This window comes from Aquarana catesbeiana, linkage group LG06 (assembly GCF_042186555.1).
Source record: "Aquarana catesbeiana isolate 2022-GZ linkage group LG06, ASM4218655v1, whole genome shotgun sequence".
Classification (NCBI taxonomy): domain Eukaryota; kingdom Metazoa; phylum Chordata; class Amphibia; order Anura; family Ranidae; genus Aquarana; species Aquarana catesbeiana.
This window is the reverse complement of record NC_133329.1, coordinates 96,544,813-96,567,005: the sequence shown is the minus strand read 5'-3', so window position 1 is coordinate 96,567,005 and position 22,193 is coordinate 96,544,813. Positions and strand designations below refer to the sequence as shown.

The window sequence follows — 22,193 nt, the reverse complement described above, 5'->3', positions numbered from 1 at the left end:
GGAGCAGAGAATATGTATGGGTCTGAGGGAACAATTGCAAGGCCTAAACACTGTGTTGTGCTGGGGGAGAATATGTATGGGCCTGAGGGGCCAATGACTAGACCTGAACACTGTCATATGGTTGCAGTGGAGAATGTCACTAACCCTGTGTAAGCTAAATCAGAGACCTTACAGAAAGTTAAACAAGGACTACAGAGGGCTGCAGGGGAATATAGCGAAGGTGAATATCAGGAGATGAGGGGTGGCATTTTACCAGAACCTGCTACATAAATAAACCGGCTGTCAGTACCTACTTTTTGCTGTATCTGAACAGACTGAAAGACGACACTAGAAATTAATCACGTGTGTTTCATGCAAATGTTCTGAACAGAGGAGAAAGCAGAGAGATGACCACTCGGTCTGCCTCTGCTCCTTCGCTGTCCAGTCAGCAGGCTGTAGTCAGGAAGGTGTCACCGCTGTATTCTTTAAGAGTAACAGAGAAAATAGTGCTGCCTTCCTGGCTGAGATCTGAGAACTGTATTAACAGATATGGAATTTTTAGTCGGCTTTCATATAAGTATTTCATCTGTGTGTTTAGATGGTTGCCTGGAGTTTAACTTTAATAGGAAATGCTTCCTGTCCCTGCAAGCTGTTAGCAGGCTTCCAGCAAGCTTCAAGCAGTGCTGAAGCTTTGTGAAAGCCTGCCAAAGTCTGATAACAGCTTGTTTGAAGTGAGTGCCAACCTTCTCATTAAGATATTTGTTGAACAGATGCAGATTGGAGCTAAAAGACCCTTCAAGACTTCAAGAAAGCTGTTCAGAGCATAGTGAAAGCATTGTAAATCCAGTCTGTGCCCATCCCATACTGCTCTATAGACTAGATACAAGTGTCATAAATGAGGCTAAAATTCACCATAAAACCATAAAGCTGAACCATCATCCCCTTGCTTTCTCACAACTTGCTTTAACTCCTTGGACCTCGCAGAAGCATGCTGTTGCAGGGCACTTGTAGAGTGGCCCCATATACTTGAATAGGTTGTGATTGGCAGGCGGTAGCACCCACCAAAAGCAAACAGGGGGCTTAATTCCTGCTGCGACATGTGTACACCTTTGGGTGCTGATTCAGCAGCTAAAGGGGGTAGGGATTGGGGGCAGTAAAACTACAACTCAACCGCAGGGTTTTACCACCTCCCCAACTTCGTGGGAATGAGCCTTAAGGGTGCTGCTGCCGAATGCAACTAAGGGCTCATGTATAAATGCAGCAGGCACTGCTGCTCCTCTGAAAAGCGATTCTAGTGTGTTTTAACAGGTGGTGAGAAGGCGATATGTTGCCTCCTCATCAGCTGAATTAAACCCATGATTGCTGTGCAATGCACGTGATTGTAACACGGTAGTATGGCAATTGGAGGTTTAAATCAGGTGAGAGGAGGTGACACTGTGCCCCATGATCTTTGACTTCTCCCATGTTGTTTCCGGTAGATCTCCACCTCGTTAAGGTTGCCTACCTGGTCTATAGTGTGTACTTGTCTGAATTAAGAGCACCAATTGTCAATTCTGTCCGCTGCTTCATTCCTCTGCTATCAGCATGAGTCCATTCTGACAAGTTTTCCTGACTCCAGGAGAAAAAAGGGGACAGGGAGGGACCCCCAGCAGATTGACAGCCTCTGCTCTGTTCCCGTGTGCTGTTTGCAAGGGGGGGGGGGGGGTTGTCTCTTCCCTTAAATCAGCTTTGCAGAGTATAACTTCAGCTCTCCGCCCTCCTTTTTTCTTAACTCTCAGACAAGCTTATAAATTCTGGACTTTGAACAGATGTAGATAGAAAAAAGAAGACTACAGATAAACAGATACAACTTATATAGGATGATTTTTTTTCATCTGTGTATCACCTGAGGTTAGTCACTTCACTGGGAAAATGTAAAGGTTTACAACCACTAAAGAATTAGAACATGTTGCCTGTATGCATCTCAAGGCTCAATTTTGACTAGAGTGTATCCTTAAAGCTGAAGTCTATTTATGATTTTTATTGCATAGTTACATTGGTCTAGCCAGGATCAATAGAAGTCTGCAAAACACATGGTGGAAGGCACTAACGTCTGCAGTAGTTGCCGCAAATACAGGGATTGCCGCTATAGCCGAATAGATTCCCTTCTGCGTATTTACTATAGAGATGAAAGGTTTTGCTCACTTTCCACTGCTGCCATTCACAGATTGCCTTGTATCTTTTTTTTTCATTTATGCAAGACATATACTAATTGGAGGTAAAAAGGTGGGGCAGTGACGTCACAATTGCCACCTTATCTAATCAAGGAAATTCTTGTATTCATTGAAAAAAATATAAGGCATTTGAATGATGGCAGTGCCAAGGGAGCGCCCCCCTGTGGTTACTCTGCAGAAGGGCAGTTTCTTTGCACAGGCCCTGGAAGATCGCTGCTATCACCATTATAGCAGCGACTACTACAGTGATTTGCAGCTTCCACAGGGACCAGTCAGGTAAGAGATGAAGTACACCTACCTGCCTGCCTGCTGGCTTTTCTGGTATGTAAAATGAGCTGTGTATGGGCAGCTCAGCTTACATCACTGGCATGGTCCCTGTGTGCCGGGATGACTGACACATATGCAGGAGTGACGTCATCCCGCAATGGCCAATGAAAAGATCAGGGATGGAGACCGTTGGAGGAAAGGTAGGTTTAGCTCCGCTTTAAGAAATTGTAGTGTCCATTTGATCGTTACTGTGGATGTTACAAATGTCACTCATTTTTTCTACTATGATTTTTGCTCATCTCCATTACATTGTACTTTATTATTCCCCTTTGTCTTTGTAGAGTAATGTTGCTTCTGTGGAATCCGGATCAGACGTGATCTTTAAATGGACTGTGGACGACCGCTCATCTTTTACATATTACAACACTGTCTTCAATGTGATCTATCAGTCTGCCGCTGTGTACAAGCTCACAGTAAGTGTTGGGGATTTTTTCTTTGGACGTTTTGCCTTGGCATCCAAATATGATGAGTCCATTGCTCTTGTTGCTGTTGTTTCGGAGTGAAACTTTGATGCAACTTTGGATGGGTGCGACTTGGATGCTACTTTGGCTTTGACCAATTATAATGGAAACGGTTGCACAACTGTTGCATGTGTAACATTTAGGTGTGACTTTTGAGGGTTTACATTGCAGTCTATGGCACTCAAGTGGCAAAAAAAGTCAGACCAAAGTAATGCAGGAACCTTTTTAAAGTCACACATATTTGAATGGTTGTCATTGAAAAACATGGGGTGCGATTTGTCATGCGACTTTAGTGTCCAAAATCACATGACAAGTCACACAAGTGTGATTAGAGCCTAAAGTAGTACAGTGGATATAAAAAGTCTACACACACCTGTTTCTGTGATGTAAAAAAAATGAGACAAAGATAAATCATTTCACCTTTAATGCATCCTATAAACTGTACAACTCAATTGAAAAACAATCCAAAATCTTTTGGGGGGGGGGGGGGGGGGGGTTAAAAATAAAAAACTAAAATAATGTGGTTGTATAAGTGTGCACACGCTCTTATAACTGGGGATGTAGCTGTGTTCAGAATTAAGAAATCACTTTCAAATTCATGTTAAATAGGAGTCAGTACACACCTGCCATCATTTAAAGTGCCTCCGATTAACCCCAAATAAAGTTCACCTTTTATAGTAGGTCTTTCCTGACATTTTCTTAGTCGGGTTCAGTTTACCAATTCCAGGGACAACCACTCACATCCACATCCTATATATTTATAATCCAAACAACCAACAGTACACCTCTTTTACTCCAATTGTGTCTGTGCTCACTAGGGTTGCCACCTCATCCCTTTAAACCTGAACACATATGAATTACACAGGTTCTGTGGCTGATTAAGGTGGTAATTAAACTCACTTGGTGTATTATCTGCATTAAATTAGCATCAGAACCTGTGTAATTAATATGTGTTTGGGTTTGAAGGCATGAGGTGGCAACTCTAGTGCTCACCTTAGTGACAAACCCACATCCTTGAAAGACCTAATACCTCCCTTGAGAGGTATACTGTTGGTTGTTTGGATTTTCTTAGTCGCATCCTACAGCAAAAGCCATAGTCCACAGAGAGCTTCCAAAGCATCAGAGGAATCTCATTATTAAAAGGTATTAGTCAGGAGAAGGGTACAAAAGAATTTCCAAGGCATTAGATATACCATGGAACACAGTGAAGGCAGTCATCATTAAGTTGAGAAAAAATGGCAAAACAGTGACATTACCAAGAACTGGACGTCCCTCCAAAATTGATGAAAAGACGAGTCCAAGAGGCCTACAGCAACTTTAAAGGAGCTGCAGGAATATCTGGCAAGTACTGGCTGTGTGGTACATGTGACAACAATCTTCCGTATTCTGTCTGGGCTATGGGGTAGAGTGGCAAGATGGAAGCCTTTTCTTACGAAGAAAAACATCCAAGCCCGGCTAAATTTTGCAAAAACTAATCTGACGTCTTCCAGAAGCATGGGTGAAAATTTGTTATGGTCTGATGAAACCAAGATTGGACTTTTTGGCCATAATTCCAAAAGATATGTTTGGCGCAAAAACAACACTGCACATCACCAAAAGAACACCATACCCACAGTGAAGCATGGTGGTGACAGCATCATGTTTTGGAGCTGTTTTTCTTCAGCTGGAACAGGGGCCTTAGTCAAGGTAGAGGGAACTATGATCATTTTCAAATACCAGTCAATATTGGCACAAAACCTTCAGGCATCTGCTAGAAAGCTGAACATGAAGAGGAACTTCATCTTTCAGCATGACAATGACCCAAATCATACATCCAAATCAACAAAGGAATGGCTTCACCAAAAGAAGATTAAAGTTTTGGAATGGCCCAGCCAGAGCCCAGACCTGAATCCGATTGAAAATCTGTGGGGTGATCTGAAGAGGGCTGTGCACAGGAGATGCTCTCGCAATCTGACAGATTTTGAGTGTTTTTGCAAAGAAGAGTGGGCAAATGTTGCCAAGTCAAGATGTGCCATGCTGATAGACTCATACCCAAAAAGTCTGAGTGCTGTAATAAGATCAAAAGGTGCTTCAACAAAGTATTAGTGTAAGCGTGTGCACACTTATGCAACCATATTCTTTTCATTTTTTAGTTTTACTTCCATCCACCTAAAAGATTTCAGTTTGTTGTTCAACTGAGTTGTACAGTTTATAGGTCACATTAAAGGTGGAAAAAATTCTGAAATGATTTATATTTGTCTCATTTTTTTACATCACAGAAACTTGACATTTTAACGGGGGTGTGTAGACTTTTTTATATCCACTGTATATTCGTAGAATTATGTTTTCCCAAAGTGTACATTGTAACCATTATAACTCAATGTAAGTGGTGGTTCACATGGGTGACCTGTCAGGCTGACAAGTCGCGCTGCATGCAGTACAATGGAACTGCTCTAATAGGTGTGACTCAAGTCGCTCCAACATAGAAAAAGGTTCCTGTACTACTTGGGGGCGACTTCGGAGCAGCTTGCATTGACTTCTATACAGAAGTCGTTTTGCAAGCCGTGCTGAAGTCGCGCTGTACGGGGTGGCTTCAGAGTTGGACGAGAGTCGGGCAACTTTGAAGCTGCCCCAGTGTGAACCGGCTCGGTTCACACTAGCCCGTGACTTTCAATGCAACTTCAAGATATGCCTTTGCAACTTTTTACACTCTGTGGTATTAAAGTCGAACCAAAGTAGTGCAGGAACCTTTTCTAAAGTCGGACAGATCAGTGTAGTATCAGTTAAGACCTTTCTCATAGGAAACGTTGAATTTCACATGTCATCCGACTTGGGGCCTCACGAGTCGGATTCTAGGTCGCATCAGTGTGAACCAAGCCTAAAACTTCTTTGTTTCCCACAGTTGACAGCTTCAAACCATGTTAGCAATGCTTCGGTTAGTTACAACGTGACTGTAGAAAAGATGAACCCAATGCGCGACCTTAAGATCTCCAGCATCCCAGGCATCGTTACCCAGGATGCTCCATTACAGCTCTCCGCAAGCATACTTATCGACTCTGCAGTGGAAGTCACATTTCGGTGAGCATGGCTCAGCCTTCTTCTAACAAATGTATTTCTTTTTTAACCTTAAAGTGACATTAAACTGGTTTAAAAAATTAAAATTCTATTTAAGTATGTGCAGTATTCTTAATGCAAAATCTGAATGTTCATTCTCCATGGTCTCATTGTATGTAGGAACATAGCCACCCTCTCTTGGGCTATGGGATTTGTAGTGTGCATAGAGCCATGCACATGACCACAACTAACATGCACTGCTTGTTACGAACAAATCGAAGTGAGGGGAAAAAGAAGTTTGGGAGCTCAGAGAGGACATTACAAAGAGGCAGAAAAACACAGTAAATAATGCACTCTCAGCATTCTAATGAGAAAAGTTGCAGTTTCTGCATCACTTTAGAAGTATTTTAGCTTTGTGGAGTATCTCATCAAAACTGAAATTCATATTGCATATCCAAAATTCGACTTGTATCATGGTGCACCAAATACACAAGCAGGAGCTGACATTTTTTGGAGGCGTTGTGTGCACTAACAAAACAAAGAACACCGTCAGGCTATCATGTTGCCTTGCATTTTACAACATTACAGTGCCTGCAGATTGAAAAGGAAAGATAATTTTAGATGCATTAAGGTAATTGTAAATGATAAATTAAAAAAAAAAAAATAGGTTTATACATACCTGCTCCGTGCAATGAGCAGAGCAGCCCCAAACCTCCTCTTCTTGGATCCCCAGCTCTTGCTCCTGGATTCTCCTCTTCTGCAAGTGCCCCCATAGCAAGCCGCGTGCTATGGGGGCACTCGCACAGACGCTCTACTCAGCTCCACTGCCTGCGTCTATAGACAGTACAGCTTGGCCCTGCCTTCCCGCTCCCTCTTCACTGACTTTGGTTGACAACAGCAGGAGCCAGTGGTTCAAGCTGCCTCAGCAAAGCCTGTGAGACCCTGGATGTGAGGGGAGCCTCTGCATATGGGCAAAGCGCTGAATTAAGGGCTCGGGTAAAGCCTAGTACACACAGGCTGAATGTCAGGTGGCATCGACCGGCTCAATAGAAACCAGCTGACATTCAGCCTGTGTGTCCTGGAGTTGGCTTCTGACGACGGGGCATGACCGAAAAAGGTCTGCCGACCGGCTCCCGATCAACGCTCTCAGCCTGCTGGGTTGAACAAGAAAAAACTACTCGTGTGTACAGGACTTAAGTAGAAGGGAGGGTAAGGGGGGATACTACCTCCTAAACATTTTCACCTTAAAGTGGATTTAAACTTTCATCTATTGTTTGTACCTATAGGTAAGCCTATAATAAGGCTTACCTATAGCCGGTACTGTAAATATCTCCTAAACCTGCACCCTTTACAAGATATTTACTGACGTCATCGGCGCATGCGCCCTTTGCTGTGACCGTCGGCTCCCTCGCGCGTGCTCAGGAGTGACGTCACGCGGACATTTACATTTAACTGGAGTCCGCAGACCCGGAAGGAAGATGGGTGAAGATGGATGCGGCCTCCAGTGATGACAATGAGGGCTTCTTTGCGGGTAAGTTTCACATAATGTGCTAGTATGCGATGCATACTAGCACATTATGCCTTTACTTTTGCAGGTCAGAAAAAAAACCCAGCGCTTTACTTCCTCTTTAATGCAAGGAATGCATTAAAGTGGTTCTAAAGGCTCAAGGATGCATGAAGGTAAAACACCTGTATGCAGCAGCACCCCCAGTCCACCCTAAAAGTTACCAGAGCCTGATCTCGATCTAGCGATGTGCACAAGAGTCTTGGCTCTCCTCTGTCTCTCTCACATCATTGACTGAGACAGCAGCGGTAGCCATTGGCTCCCACTACTGTCAATCACAGCGCTCCAATAAGGACAGAGTGGGGTTGGGGCCAAGGAACGCTCCATGTGTGAATGGACACACAGCAGCTGCTCAGTAGTTCCTATAGCAAGCTGTGGGCACTTGGCGGGAGGGAGGGGCCTGGAGCACTGGCAGGGGATCCGAGAAAAGAAGGATATGAGCTGCTCTGTGCAAAACCACTGCACAGAGCAGGCAAGTATAACATGGTTGTTATTTAAAAAAAAAAAAAAAGAACCTTTAATATCACTTTAAGGTAAAAAAAATGTTAGGCTTTATAACCACTTAACCACTTTCATATACAACATGGCTTGTGTAGCAATTGTATATTTTATTTTCTATATTTTTTCCCATGAAAGTGGAGCTACCCTTTAAGTAAACAGCCATGTTAAATAATCTGCACCTTTATATGCATTTCAGCTGTATGGGTTTTGCATAGAGATCTCCACAATCTTGTTTAGTTGTATTCTGTATGTAAGTCTAGTCTTTTTTGGCTTCTTTTTCAGATGGACATTTGGAGATGACACGTCGCTTGATTATAATGTTCGGCCTCCCTATAATCAGTCATTCTCTGTTCCTGACCTGCCCATGCATATGGTAGTTGTTGAGAGTAGTGTCACCCACACCTACCAAGAAACGGGTAAGTAATTTAACTCTTTAACATGCTCAATAGGAAGTCAAGGACAAAATGTTATGTGTAATTTCTTCAGAGATCAGTGCCTTGAAAGTCTGAAGAAACCATGTTCACAATCCTTCAGTAAAGCTGTTCATGTTGAAGGCCGAAGGACTTAAACATGTTGTATATATGCCTTGGTTGTACAGTGCCTTGAAAATTTTTAGTATTCCCTGAAATTCTCCTCATTTTGTCATGTTGCAACCAAAAACGTAAATATATTTTATTGGTATTTTATGTGATAGACCAACACAAAGTGGTACATAATTGTGAAGTGGAAGGAAAATGATAAATGGTTTTCAAATTTTTTCAAATAAATATGTGAAAAGTGTGGGGTGCATTTGTATTCAGCCCCCCTGAGTCAATACTTTGTAGAACCACCTTTCACTGCAATTACAGCTGCAAGTCTTCTTGGGGGTGTCTCTACCAGCTTTGCACATCTAGAGAGTGACACTCTTGCCCATTCTTCTTTGCAAAATAGCTGAAGCTCTGTCAAATTGGATAGAGAGAGTCTGTGAACAGCAATTTTCAAGTCTTGCCACAGATTCTCAATTGGATTTAGGTCTGGACTTTGACTGGGCCATTCTAACACATGAATATGCCTTGATCTAAACCATTCCATTGTAGCTCTTGCTGTATGTTTAGGGTCGTTGTTCTGCTGGAAGGTGAACCTTTGTTCCAGTCTCAAGTCTTTTGCAGACTCTAACAGGTTTTTTTTAAGATTGCCCTATATTTGGCTTCATCCATCTTCCCATCAACTCTGACCAGCTTCCCTGTCTCTGCTGAAGAAAAGCATCCCTACATCATGATGCTGCCACCACCATGTTTCACAGTGGGGATGGTGTGTTCAGGGTGATGTGCAGTGTTAGTTTTCCGCCACACATAGCTTTATGTAAGGGCTTACCTTGGTTGGAGTCCATGATGCAGAGATGTATGCTCACCCTTGCAAATACACACAGCCCACGGTAACAGGATAATAAGCTACCTGGGCTGTGAATCTGTGCACGGAGGCTTAACAGGAATTTGCCAAAGGATAGTTGAGGTAAAGCCGTAGTCAGGGATTCCAGAAGACAGAATAAACGACAAGCAGAGCTAGGGGCAGAAGCTGGAGTCAGTCTTGGAACGCTGTAACTAGAACACAGGAATACAGGAACCTTTGACAAAACAGGAAACCAATGAACTGACAAAGCCCTGAGAGTGAGGCAGTGTTTTATATCCAGCTGATTAGGTAAACTGCCTCAGCTGAACCAGGAGTGACAGGTACTGATTGCAAGGTAAGATCCAGAGAAAAGCCCTCAGTACTTCATGCAGAACTAGGCTTAGCTGGAAAGCAGGCAGAATAAAGAACTGAGGAGTGGCTCAGGGGCAAAGCAACCGGAGTAATAACAGTCATGTGTTCAATACCACCTAGAGCCACTTGGGGCGCGACCACGCCTGGCTGTCTGCTTGGCACGGTAGGGAGGTAGGGACTGTGACAGTTTTGCTTTTAAGCCAAAAAGTTCAATTTTGGTCTCATCTGACCAGAGCACCTTCTTCCACATGTTTTCTGTGTCCCCCACATGGCTTCTCACAAACTGCGGATGGGACTTCTTATGGCTTTTTTCAACAATGGCTTTCTTCTTGCCACTCTTCCATAAAGGCCAGATTTGTGGAGTGTACCACTACTGTGGACAGATTCTCCCACCTGAGATATGGATCTCTGAAGCTTCTCCAGAGTTACCATGGGCTTCTTGGCTGCTTCTCTGATTAATGCTCTCCTTGCCCGGCCTGTCACTTTAGGTTTACAGTTGTGCCATACTCTTTCCATTTTCAGATGATGTATTGAACAGTGCTCTGTGAGATGTTTAAAGTTTGGGATATTTTTTTATAAACTAACCCTGCTTTAAACTTCCCCACAACTGTATCCTGGACCTGTCTACAGATACAGAATACTTTATTAATTCAAAAGGGAAATTGGGAAATTGTTACCACACAGACACACTTAACAAAGACAACACAAGATCACAACATAACCACTTGACAACTGGGCACTTAAACCCCCCTCCTGCCCAGACCAATTTTCAGCTTTCAGCGCTGTCACACTTTGAATGACAATTACTCAGTCATGTAATACCGTACCCAAATAAATTTTTTGTCCTTTTTTTCATACAAATAGAGCTTTCTTTTGGTGGTATTTGATCACCTCTGGGTTTTTTATTTTTTGAGCTATAAATGAAAAAAGACCGAAAATTTTGAAAAAAAAAGCATTTTTCTTAGTTCATGTGATAACATTTTGCAAATTATTAAAAAATTTGAAAACGCATTTTTTTTACGCAAAATACATTCTGCTTCTCCTCCTGAGTATGGCGATACCAAATGTGTGAGACTTTTACACAGCCTGGCCACATACAGAGGCCTAATATTGAAATAGCACCATCAGGCGTTCTAGGAGCATAAATTACACATCTCATTTCTCAACCACCTATTACACTTTTGAAGGCTCTGCAGCACCAGGAAAATGGAAACGCCCACAAATTGACCCCATTTTGGAAAGCTAACACCCCCAACATATAATCTATGAGGCATAATGTGTCTTTTGAACGGTTCATTTTTTTTCCATAAGTTTTTGGAAAATGTGGAAAAAAAATGAAAACGCATTTTTTTTACGCAAAGTTGTGCATTTATAAGATATTTCCAACACATAGCATGTACATAGCAAAAATGACACCCCAAAATACATTCTGCTACTCCTCCTGAGTACGGCGACACCAAATGTGTGAGACTTTTACACAGCCTGGCCACGTACAGAGGCCCAAAATGCAAGGAACACCATCAGGTGTTCTAGGGACACATCGCATTCACATACCAAGAATTACACCCCAAAATACATTATGCTGAGCAAAGAGTAAACAAAAGATTACCAGTGGTTGTAGTAGCGCAGTTATACACAGGAGGATAGCACTGGTCCAGGCAGCAGGCAGGGACTTGGTCAGCAAAAGCGAACGCAATTTTCCAGCCAACAGGCAGGAATACTGTCCATAGTCAGTACAGGCAGCAGGCAGGGATACTGTCCATATACAGTCCAGGGTCAGTGCAGGCATAGATTGTCAGCAGTGCCAATATATTGGTCCTGGTAGTAGGCAGGTGGTGTGGTCAGTTCATGCGACAGGCAGAGGCATGATGGCATAGGTCCTACAGGCAGCAGGCAGAAGTAGGGCCTCGTTCAGGACAGAATGGGGACAGGGTAGAGGCTTCTCCCACCCAAATCTCTTTGAAGCCTCCGAGTCTCCAGACCCTAATCTAGGAATGAGAAAACAAATGAAATTGTTTTCTTCATCCAGAAAAACAATTCTGGAGCCCCTCACATATGTGAGACCCCCTGTGTTCTGAATCCCACACTGGCAGGGTACAAGATCAGTCCAAGAGGCAGGCAAGAGGCATGGTCAAACAGTCCAGGGTTGGTTCCAGATCAGGCAGATGTATGTACAGAATCGGTAGGCTGAAGCATGGTCGAATAACAGTCCAGGGTCAGTTCCCGATCAGGCAGAGGTATAAACAGAATCTGTAGGCAGAAGCGTGGTTGAATAACAGTCCAGGGTCAGTTCCAGATCATGCAGAGATATAAACAGAATTGGTAGGCAGAAGCATGGTCGAATAACAAGCCAGGGTCAGTTACAGAGCAAGCAGAGGCATAAGGGGTGTGAAGGTAAATGGCAGGAAGTGAGGATTATGTTTACCATACTTCACTAATAATTTAGTGAAGTATGGTAATGGCGGAAACAGTCAACTATGCAGAGGCCTGGTTGGGAAGGACATTGGGGACAATGATAAGTGGTGTCTCTTCTCACCCCTCGTTTGGAGCACACCCGGCATTTTTTTTGACGTTTTTGGCCTGTTGGTCTGGGAAGGATTTTATTGGGAAAGTGGCGTTCAGAGAGTCTGCTAATTACATCGGATCTAATGTTTTCTGGTGGGCCGTTCGAGTATATAAGGGCAGTGGTGATTTCCTCCTGGTGGAGTTGCGATAAATTACATAGGTGTTGTATATGGCCAAATTAAATAAATAAATCGAAACTTTTTTATACCACTGGTATGTTCTTCTAGTGGAAAGGTAGGGTTCGAGCATCTGGTCGTTGAAGTCGACACCCCCCCATATACATGTTGTATTCATGGATACATGTTGGCTTTTGAATTGGGCCATTCCTCCTGGTGATCTCAACAAATGTATTGTTGTAGATCGAAGAAAGCATGTAGACTTCCCTTCTGTCCCTCCACTTCACAGCCAGAATTTTCTCATTCCATAAGCTCGCCTCCTCCCCTCTTCTTAACTTCTTGTTGATGAGGCTTTGAGGAAAGCCCTTCCGATTCGTCCTTACGGTGCCGCATTCTGGAGTCTTCTTTCTGTGAAGGTTTCGGAACAGGGGCAAACTAGAATAAAAATTGTCCACATACAGATGGTAGCCTTTCTCCAGGAGTGGGTTTATGAGTTCCCAAACGACTTTCCCACTCGATCCAATGTATTCTGGGCAATTAGGGGGATGTAGCTGGGTGTCCTTCCCTTCGTATACCATGAAGGCATAGGTATACCCTGTAGCACGATCGCACAATTTGTACATCTTCACCCCATAGCGGGCCCTTTTGAAGGGAATAAATTGTTTTAAGCCCAGCCTGCCAGAAAATTTGATAAGGGACTCATCCACACATATGTGTTGGTCTGGGGTAAACAACTGGGGGAAGATTTCAGAAAAATAATTTATTAGGGTCCGAATTTTAAAAAGCTTGTCAAAATTTGGGTGATTTCGGGGAGGGCACTGGTTATTGTCGTTATAGTGTAGGAATCTCATAATCATGAGATATCTGGTCCTGGGCATTACTGAGGAAAAGGTGGGCATGTGGTAGATGGGGAGGGTAGACCAATACGAACGTAATTCATTTTTTCTGTTTAGTCCCATACAGAATGTGAGGCCCAAAAAATGTTAAACTCCTCCACTGTTAGGGAACTCCACTCGTAGGGACGGGCATAATAGGACGTTGGGTTACTTGCTATAAATTGTTGGGCATATAGGTTGCACTGGGCCACAGTTGATACAAGCATGTCCTCAGTAAAAATAAGGTGGAAAAAGTCTATCGAGAAAAAATTTTCTGTGTCCACCTGGACTCCTGGCTGGGCAGTGAAAGGGGGAACGTTAGCTTCTCCTGAATTAGGAGGCAGCCACAAGGCGTTTTGAAGGGAATAGGGAAGGCTGGCATGGGACCTAACCCTTTGGGACTGAGGTGACACCCCACTGGTACGTGGCCTTTGCCAAGGTACTGCGGTGCTGGTGGATGGCACTGCCGCCTCACCAGTACGCCTTCGTCTGGCGGGCGGACTCTCATCCTCCTCCTCTGAGGCTGTCAGTGTACCACTGGTTAGGACAGGCTCGTAGTCCACATCAGACTCAGAATCTGAAAATGAGGAGGAATCCAAAGCGGAGAGCTCCCCCTTGCTCTCGTCGCCCGCAAGAATATTGTATGCCTCCTCAGCTATATATAATCTTCTAGCCATTGTTGGTGATGACAGAAGGCACTGATGATAGCTGGCACTCTTACGTGGCACTGATGACACGTGGCACTGGTGACACTGATAACAGATGGCACATGGCACTGACAGGTGGTACTGACAGATGGTACTGACAGGTTGCACTGACAGGTGGAACTGATGACAGGTGGAACTGATGACAGGTGGAACTGATGACAGGTGGCACTGATGACAGGTGGCACTGATGGCAGGTGGCACTGATGGCAGGTGGCACTGATGGCAGGTGGCACTGATGACAGATGGTACTGACAGGTGGCACTGATGGCAGGTGGGACTGGCAGATGGCACTGACAGATGGGACTGACAGATGGGACTGACAGAGGCACTGGCAGATGACACTGGCACTGGCAGATGGCACTGATATTATAATGTTGGCACGGTGTATGTGTTTTTTTCACTCAGTCTAAAACTCTGAAGCACAGGTCACTCTCCCTCCTCACACGCGGTCTCTGTGTGAGGAGGAAGAGCCGGCAATGAGAGATGATCTCATATGTTTACATTTGAGATCATCTCTCATTGGCACCGCCGATCGCGCTGAAAACGGCTGCTATGATTGGCCGTTTTCAGCGATCTGTTACTGGCTGTGTCCAAGGGACACGGCCAGCACAGAACTTCCCCGATGCGTGCCCGCGGGAGCGCGCATCGCGGAAGTAAACAGCAGGACGTCCAGGGACAGCCACCCGGCAGATAGCATCCGCGCTGCAGCCGTCTTTCAGCTATAACGCGGGCGCAAAGTGGTTAAACTGAACAAGATGCAAAAACACAACATAATTACCAATAACAGCCATTAACACCAAATAACAAAAATAAAACTACACTACAAATAAAACATTCATACAATTAAAATACAACATAGAATAAATAACACAGATTAAAATAACAGACAAACTACCAAATACAAATAATACACCACTTTCTCTAACACCACCCCAAATAATAACCAACACAATACTATAAAAACACAAAATCCTGATCATAAACCAGAATTAAATCTTCACCTCCAGCCCTCACAGAAAAGAATTATATATCTTGGTCGCCACAGGCAAAAATGATTTCCTGTGTCACTCTGTGGTGCATTGTGCCTGGTGTGTTCCTTGGCCTTCATGATGCTGTTTGTTCACTAGGGTTTTCTAACAAACCTATGAGGGCTTCACAGAACGGCTGTATTTATACTGAGAATAAATTACACACAGGTGGACTCTATTTACTCTATTAGGTGACTTCTTAAGGCAATTGGTTCCACTAAATTTTAGCTAGGGGTATCAGAGTAAAGGGGGCTGAATACAAATGCACGCCACACTTTTCAGATATTTATTTGTAAAAAAATTTGAAAACCATTTATCATTTTCCTTCCACTTCACAATTATGTGCCACTTTGTGTTGGTCTATCACATAAAATCCCAATAAAATACATTTACGTTTTTGGATGTAACATGACAAAATGTGGAAAATTTCAAGGGGTGTGAATACTTTTTCAAGGCACTGTATGTAAGGCTGAGTTGCACTTTAGTCTAGAAATGCCCAAACTGTGGTCAGAGTGTATTTTAAAGGTAAATCAGTCTGGGGAGCATGAGCCTGCCTAGCAAATGATTATATTTAAAGAAGAGCTTCAGTCAGTTCTGCAAAATTTAAAAGTCAGCAGCTACAAAAACTGTAGCTGCTGACTTTTAATAAACAAACACTCAGCTGTCAAAAGATACAGCGCCGTCCTCACCTGGGCCAGTTCTGCACCGGTCTTCAGGTCCCTGGCGTGGGATGTTTGCTGTGGGCAGCCAGCTGTGACTCTTTTCAGCTTTACAGCCAGTTTCCCACTGCGCATGCACGTGCCATGCTGTTTTGTGAATGGTCACGCAGCCTTCTGGGACCTGTGACGAGTCTCAATAGGTTGTGGGGAAGTGGGGAGAACTTCTAGTGGAATCGCTGCGGCCCTCCCACCGGAGGGGAAGTGGGTACCTGTCAACCCCCGCCTCCCCTCATTCAAAATATGGCAGAGGAGCGAGGGGAGAAGAGCGGAACTTCTCTTTTTGGGCAAAGTTCCACTTTAAAGGGGACCCAACCTTCCCTGCACGTTTTAGACTTTAACCCTTAGGGCTCATGTACACTGTAGCTCAAAGAAGCTGCTCCTACAGGCTTTTGAGCTCTAATTTTTGATGCCTGGAAACTCCCCACCATGTAAGCCAATGTGTCTATGCAAACTATGGCTTTTTCACGATTTTACAGGCATAAAAAAACCCCCACCAAACCCACATTTTTGAGAGGAGCTTTCAAGCAGAAAAGAGGCCTAAGTGCGTGAAAACGCATGAAAAAGTTTAAAGAAGTTTGAAAATACACAAAAAGAAAAAAGAAAATTAGCTAAGGGGTTGGTTTGTGAAAAAAACGCTTATGCTCAAAAAAGCTCACAGAAGCTTTAAGAAGCTCAATAAAAATGCACAAAAGGGCACAAAAAAGCACAAGCTTCAAGCTGAAGTAAAAGCTCAAATGCCTGTAAAAGCAGCTTTTTTTTAGCTGCAGTGTAGATGAGCCATACATTACAAACCATATAAATAAATAAATAAATAAATAAATAAATATTGCTCACATTTATATAAGTAGTAAAGTGCAAACCTTGTGATTCCCACACCACATGCCAGTTTAACATGTAGTAACCCCTACCAGAGGTAGGTCCTTTTAAGGCACATAATCTGGTAATCTTAGATCTCTCTTCCAATCTTCTCAGTACTCGACTTTAATACCAGCCATAAACTGCAAACCTTTGATTCCCATACACCTGCAACTTTTATATGTGTTAAAAACCTTACCAACATGGATCCTTAAAGGCACAGGGTATGGTAATCTAGGGCTCTCTCCCAGCCTTCTCAGTTCTAACCTCCCCATAGATCAATAGTTAAAGAACATGGAGAAAGCAAAAAGTTCATAGTGCAGAAAATTCCATAAATACTGCTTTGTTCACTACCAATATACTTACATGTAAGAAGGTATACAACCATCCAACACTTCACATGGCCACCTGGGTACTTTCCGGTTCAGATATCTGATGTCACGCGTTTCGTCCGTAGACTTTGTAAAAGTGATCTAGGACAATATAGTGTTCCTAGGAAAGGAACGCTAAGGGATGTTGATCTGCTGTCCTACCTGGAATGATAAGCGGTTCTGATTCAATTATTTAGTAAGAGGCTGCACAAATGGTGTGTGGAGCACTTTATCACTGGTGGTGCACTGATGTTAGTATATTCACATGTGAGCACAATATAGATATGTTTTCATTTATTTATAAAATTCTACACTTTATGAGTTTTTGAGGGTTTCACATGTGATGAGTTGAATATAGTTGGGAAGTAAAAGAGAATATAGGAGAAGACACACAGTTGGTGGTTTCAACAGTTTATTGGATCAACTTGGCATAAGTGGATTGGAAACCTTGTAAGAGGCTTGGAAAGTCATCTGCAGGATAATGCTCACCTGTTATAATTGTTCCTGAACTACTTTGTGAAGAACCCTTGAAGTTGACACTGCTGTGTCACAGGATTCACAGTGCTTGCCTTCTGAACCACATCTGTACTGGGAGGAGGAGTTTACGGAGGTGGAGTCAGTACAGGAATCGCTGCTTGCAGACAGAAAGGTACCATGGGATATGTAGTCCTTAGAAATGGAAAATAAAACAAAAGAATGAGAACAGGAGAAGCTGCAAAGCATGCAGGGAATACAGGAAGTTGTGGAAAGCAGACAGGCAACACTCATAATGTGAAAGTAGATTTTTCAAGTAAGCTTATATTGGATTGTCAATAATTACAGTTTTTTTGTATTGCTATTACAATGCTGATGTTATGAAATGAAAGTGTATGCTGTGACAATAGAACTCCCTTAACTTGCCAATGTAATTTTGTTCTATATCCTTTCAGGTGCCTATAATGTGACACTGTTAGTGTTCAACAAGAATGAAAATATGTCAAAACTGATCTCTCTCCAAGTTCAGAGCATCTTGACTAACTTGACCATTGAAACGGATGCCGAGGTATTGGTCAGTGGCAGGATGGTCAGTTTTCAAGCAACAGCTGAACCCTCTTCATTTGGCATCATTTACTCATGGAACCTAGGTGATGGTACTTACTACGACAACAGCAGCAAGTCAGTTGTGAATCATACGTATAATAAGACAGGATCCTTCAATGTCAGCATTTGGGCACTGAATGATGTCAGTGAAAAAAGGGTTGTGAAGACTTTTTATGTCTATGAAGAAATTACTGGCTTAGTTGTAACATCAGATGAGCCTACTGAAAGAGGTTTGCAGACATTCATTAATGCCTCAGTGGAAAGTGGAGATGCTCTTACATGGAGATTTGATATGGGAGATGGTTCTTTCCTAGAGGGTAATGAGCCTATGGTAAACCATACATACTCTAAAGATGGTAACTATACCGTTAATGTCACTGCATGGAATCCAGTGAACTCCATGTCTGAGATCCTCCAAGTGTGGGTGTATGTCCTACAAATTCTTAAGATAGAGCCTTCTACTTGCATTTTGGAAAATTCAAACGTCACTCTGACCGCTCATGTTACGGGAGACTACCAGACTTACACCTTTAACTGGACATTTGATAATGGTTCATCAAGCATCACTGTATATGGTTTCCCATCTGTGAAGTATGACTTTCCAAACAGTGGAATTTTTCCGCTTTCCCTAATTCTCTCAAGCCAGATCAACAAGGCTTACTACTTTACCAACATCTGCATAGAACCCGAGATTGTCAATGTTACAATACTGCCCACTCTACAGAATGTAAGTTTAGGTAATGAGAGTTTGTTTAAAGTGATTGTCTTCCCTCTCTACCAGTACAGATACAGTTGGGACTTTGGGACCAATGGCTCAAAGTTTAATGGTGGAACAGAAATTAGTTTTGTGTATGAAGTCCCTGGAGTATATCAGGTTACAGTGTCCGTGTTCAACAACGTATCTTTTCACAATGGAACAGCAATTGTAGATGTCCAAGAACCCATCGGAGCACTAGATATCAAGCACAATGGAAGTGAGGTTTTGGCACTAGATCAAGTGTACTTATTTGAAGCCTTGGGTGGTGGGTCAAAAGTTGAACATCACTGGGATTTTGGCGATGGCTTTACAGACAAAAGACAATCCGTAGCCCATGCTTATAATAGTACTGGCACCTTTACTATCAATCTATATAGCTATAATAGTGTAAGTTTTAACCGAACACATTTGAATGTCACAGTTAAGACAAGGATTCAAGGGCTGACTATGAATGCCACCAGGACAATAGTGCCTTTAAATGGCTCTGTGACCTTCTCAGCCTTCCTACAGGCAGGGGATAATGTTCGATACTCATGGATATTATGTGATCGATGCTCGTCCATATTTTGCAATTCCACAATTTCTTACACTTTTCGATCTATTGGGACGTTTAATGTAATTGTGACGGCTGAAAATGAACTTGGCTCCTTGCAGGATAGTATCATCATCTACGTCTTGGAAATGATCGAAGGACTGCAAATCATCACAGGGGACTTGGTCAATGATTGTTGTTTCCCAACCAACAAGAGTCTGCCTCTCCAGGCCACAGTGAAGGATGGGACAAATATCTCATACAGCTGGTTTATTTTGAAAAATGACAGTGTAGTTCAGACTGGTGCTGGAAAGACCTACCAGTTCACAAGTCTACAACCAGAATCTTACACACTTGTCTTAAAAGCTGTAAACATGTTGGGAAATGCAAGTGTGTCCATGAGTGTAACTTTTGTGGAAAGCCTTGGTCAAGTTCAGCTCCATGCTCATCCTAACCCAGTTGCAATCAATACCACAGTCAACATTAGCATGAGTCTGAGTAGTGGTTCAGGAGTGATGTACACTTGGTATCTAGAAGAAAGTGTGGTGTGGTTCACATATGAATCTTTTGTCCTTTACAATTTCCTACATCCTAATCCAAAAGAAGTGTTTGCCATCGCGAACAACACATTAGGTTTAGTCAACTCAACCATCGCCATCTTTGTTCAAGAGCCAGTTGAAGGTTTGAGCATTACAAGCCTGGACCATAAAAATGATTATGTACCAACTGGAACTCTTGTTTACCTTATTGGCAATGTGCAACGTGGTACCAATGTGTCGTGGATTTGGAGTATTGAAGATGAGCACAAGGAAGAAAGGTCAGCTACTGTGCCTTTTAATAGACCTGGATTCTATACTGTCAGCCTGAATGCATCCAATGATGTGAGCTGGGAAATTGCCTATAAAAATTTTACTGTTCAAGACAAAATATGTGGTTTGAAGCTACTGGTGAGTAAAATGGTGGTGGAACCTGGTGAAAGAGTCACATTTAATGTCATCATGTCAGCCGGTACTGATGTAACCTATAAATTGACTATTAATGGGGATTTCTCCACTTTACTTAATGGTACTAGTTACACCCATGAATTCACGAAAATCGGTGGCTATCCTGTGACTGTGGTTGCCCACAACCAAGTGAGTGAGGAACGGGTCACAGTCATGATTTCTGTGCTTGAAGCAATAGAGAATCTGAAAATTGTAAATTGCTGTGAGAGAGCATTACCAGCCCGAATTGAAAAGAGCTTCAGAGCGGAGGTCAGTAATGGTTCTCTGGTTGCTTACACCTGGCAGTTTGACTTACAGGGTCATCCGCCAACCAGCTTAGCAGGCAGAAATGTAACCTACATGCCAATGGCTGCAGGGGTGCTTACAATCCACTTGAGTGCATCTAATGCTTTAGGAAGTCAGAATATCTCCAAAGTAATCATAATTCAAGAACTGATTGTCAGTGTCACATTGGTGCCTGTCAAAACTTTTGTCAACCGAAGTGCCACTTTTAGTGCTGTTGTGGTTCCTAGCTCCTTAGATGTTCGTTTTGAGTGGACGTTTGGGGATGATGCCTTTGCTTTGGTGACATATGCTGCCACTGCCAAACATACCTACCTAACCCCAGGAGACTTTGTGGTAAAGGTCAATGCCTCCAACCTGATCAGCTTTTGGATTGCTGAAATGACAGTCACCACCCGGATTTTAGAATGTGAAGAGCCAGAAGTTCAGCTAGAGCTACCAACTCAAGTAATCATGAGGAGGTCACAAAGAAATTATATTGAGGCGGAGTTTAATTTGCGAGGTTGCATCAGCTATCAAACAGAACACCTATGGGAGATTTATAAAGCTTCTAGCTGCCTAAGCTATCATGAGTCAGACAAAGTCCACTTACTGAATGTGGATATGAGCAGACCCCAGCTTGTGGTGCCTAAACTAGCCATTGATATAGGAAACTACTGCTTTGTCTTCACTGTGTCTTTTGGAGACACACCCCTCTCTAGAAGCAGCTTTGCCAATGTGACTATGATGCCTAGCAAATTGGTGCCCATCATTGATGGTGGATCTTACCGTGTTTGGTCAAGTAGTCGGGACTTAGTTTTGGATGGAAAAAAGTCTTATGACCCAAACCTTGAAGAAGATGAGCAAACTCCACTGACTTATAAATGGTCTTGTACGACCTTATCAAAGGTAAGAGATTTGTTCTTTATTTTACCTTTCTGTGCTGTCCTTATTGCTCACTTTGTTTTTGGTCCCAATATTGTTAGTGTAGTTGGTATAGCAATAAAAAAATGTAACTATATGTAAAATGAAGAGTTTTTCTAAGTATATCTAAAGCCTTAATTTTCATTTTTAGTTTTTGAGTAGGGACTGATTAAAAGCCCTTGCCAAATTTCCTTTCATTTACTATCTTGATATAAAACAGGAAGTGAGAAGAGATCTCTCCATAGTACGTTCCCTGTTACACAGCTATCACTGAAACAAGTGTTCCCATTTGAAGATTTCCCCTCTATTTTTGACCCACAAACATCTTCAAATGTTGCATTTTTCCTCACTTAAAGATCCTGTGATACATTAAGGAAGTGCCTACGGTGGCTGCTGAAATTAAGGTGGTAGAAAAGGGGTGAATTATTATCCTTATCTCATATTATCCTTCTGATGTTGGGTGGGATGGGTGTTCACAACTATCACTTTTCGAATTTAGACTTGTGCTAGAAGAAAAAGTTAAAGCGGAACTATTTATTTCCATGACTCTATTAAATATATATAGATTTTTGGATTCTTTC

General features: G+C 42.8%; 1 protein-coding gene across 1 annotated transcript in view; it reads left to right on the top strand.

Moving 5' to 3' along the window:
* Positions 1-22,193, top strand: part of PKD1 (polycystin 1, transient receptor potential channel interacting) — a 288,453-nt gene that overhangs the window by 150,551 nt on the left and 115,709 nt on the right. Inside the window, exons 11-14 of the mRNA XM_073636475.1 lie at positions 2,801-2,932; positions 5,862-6,037; positions 8,361-8,494; positions 17,984-21,597. Coding sequence (XP_073492576.1) covers positions 2,801-2,932; positions 5,862-6,037; positions 8,361-8,494; positions 17,984-21,597 — 4,056 coding nt within the window. The remainder of the gene's footprint in view (positions 1-2,800; positions 2,933-5,861; positions 6,038-8,360; positions 8,495-17,983; positions 21,598-22,193) is intronic.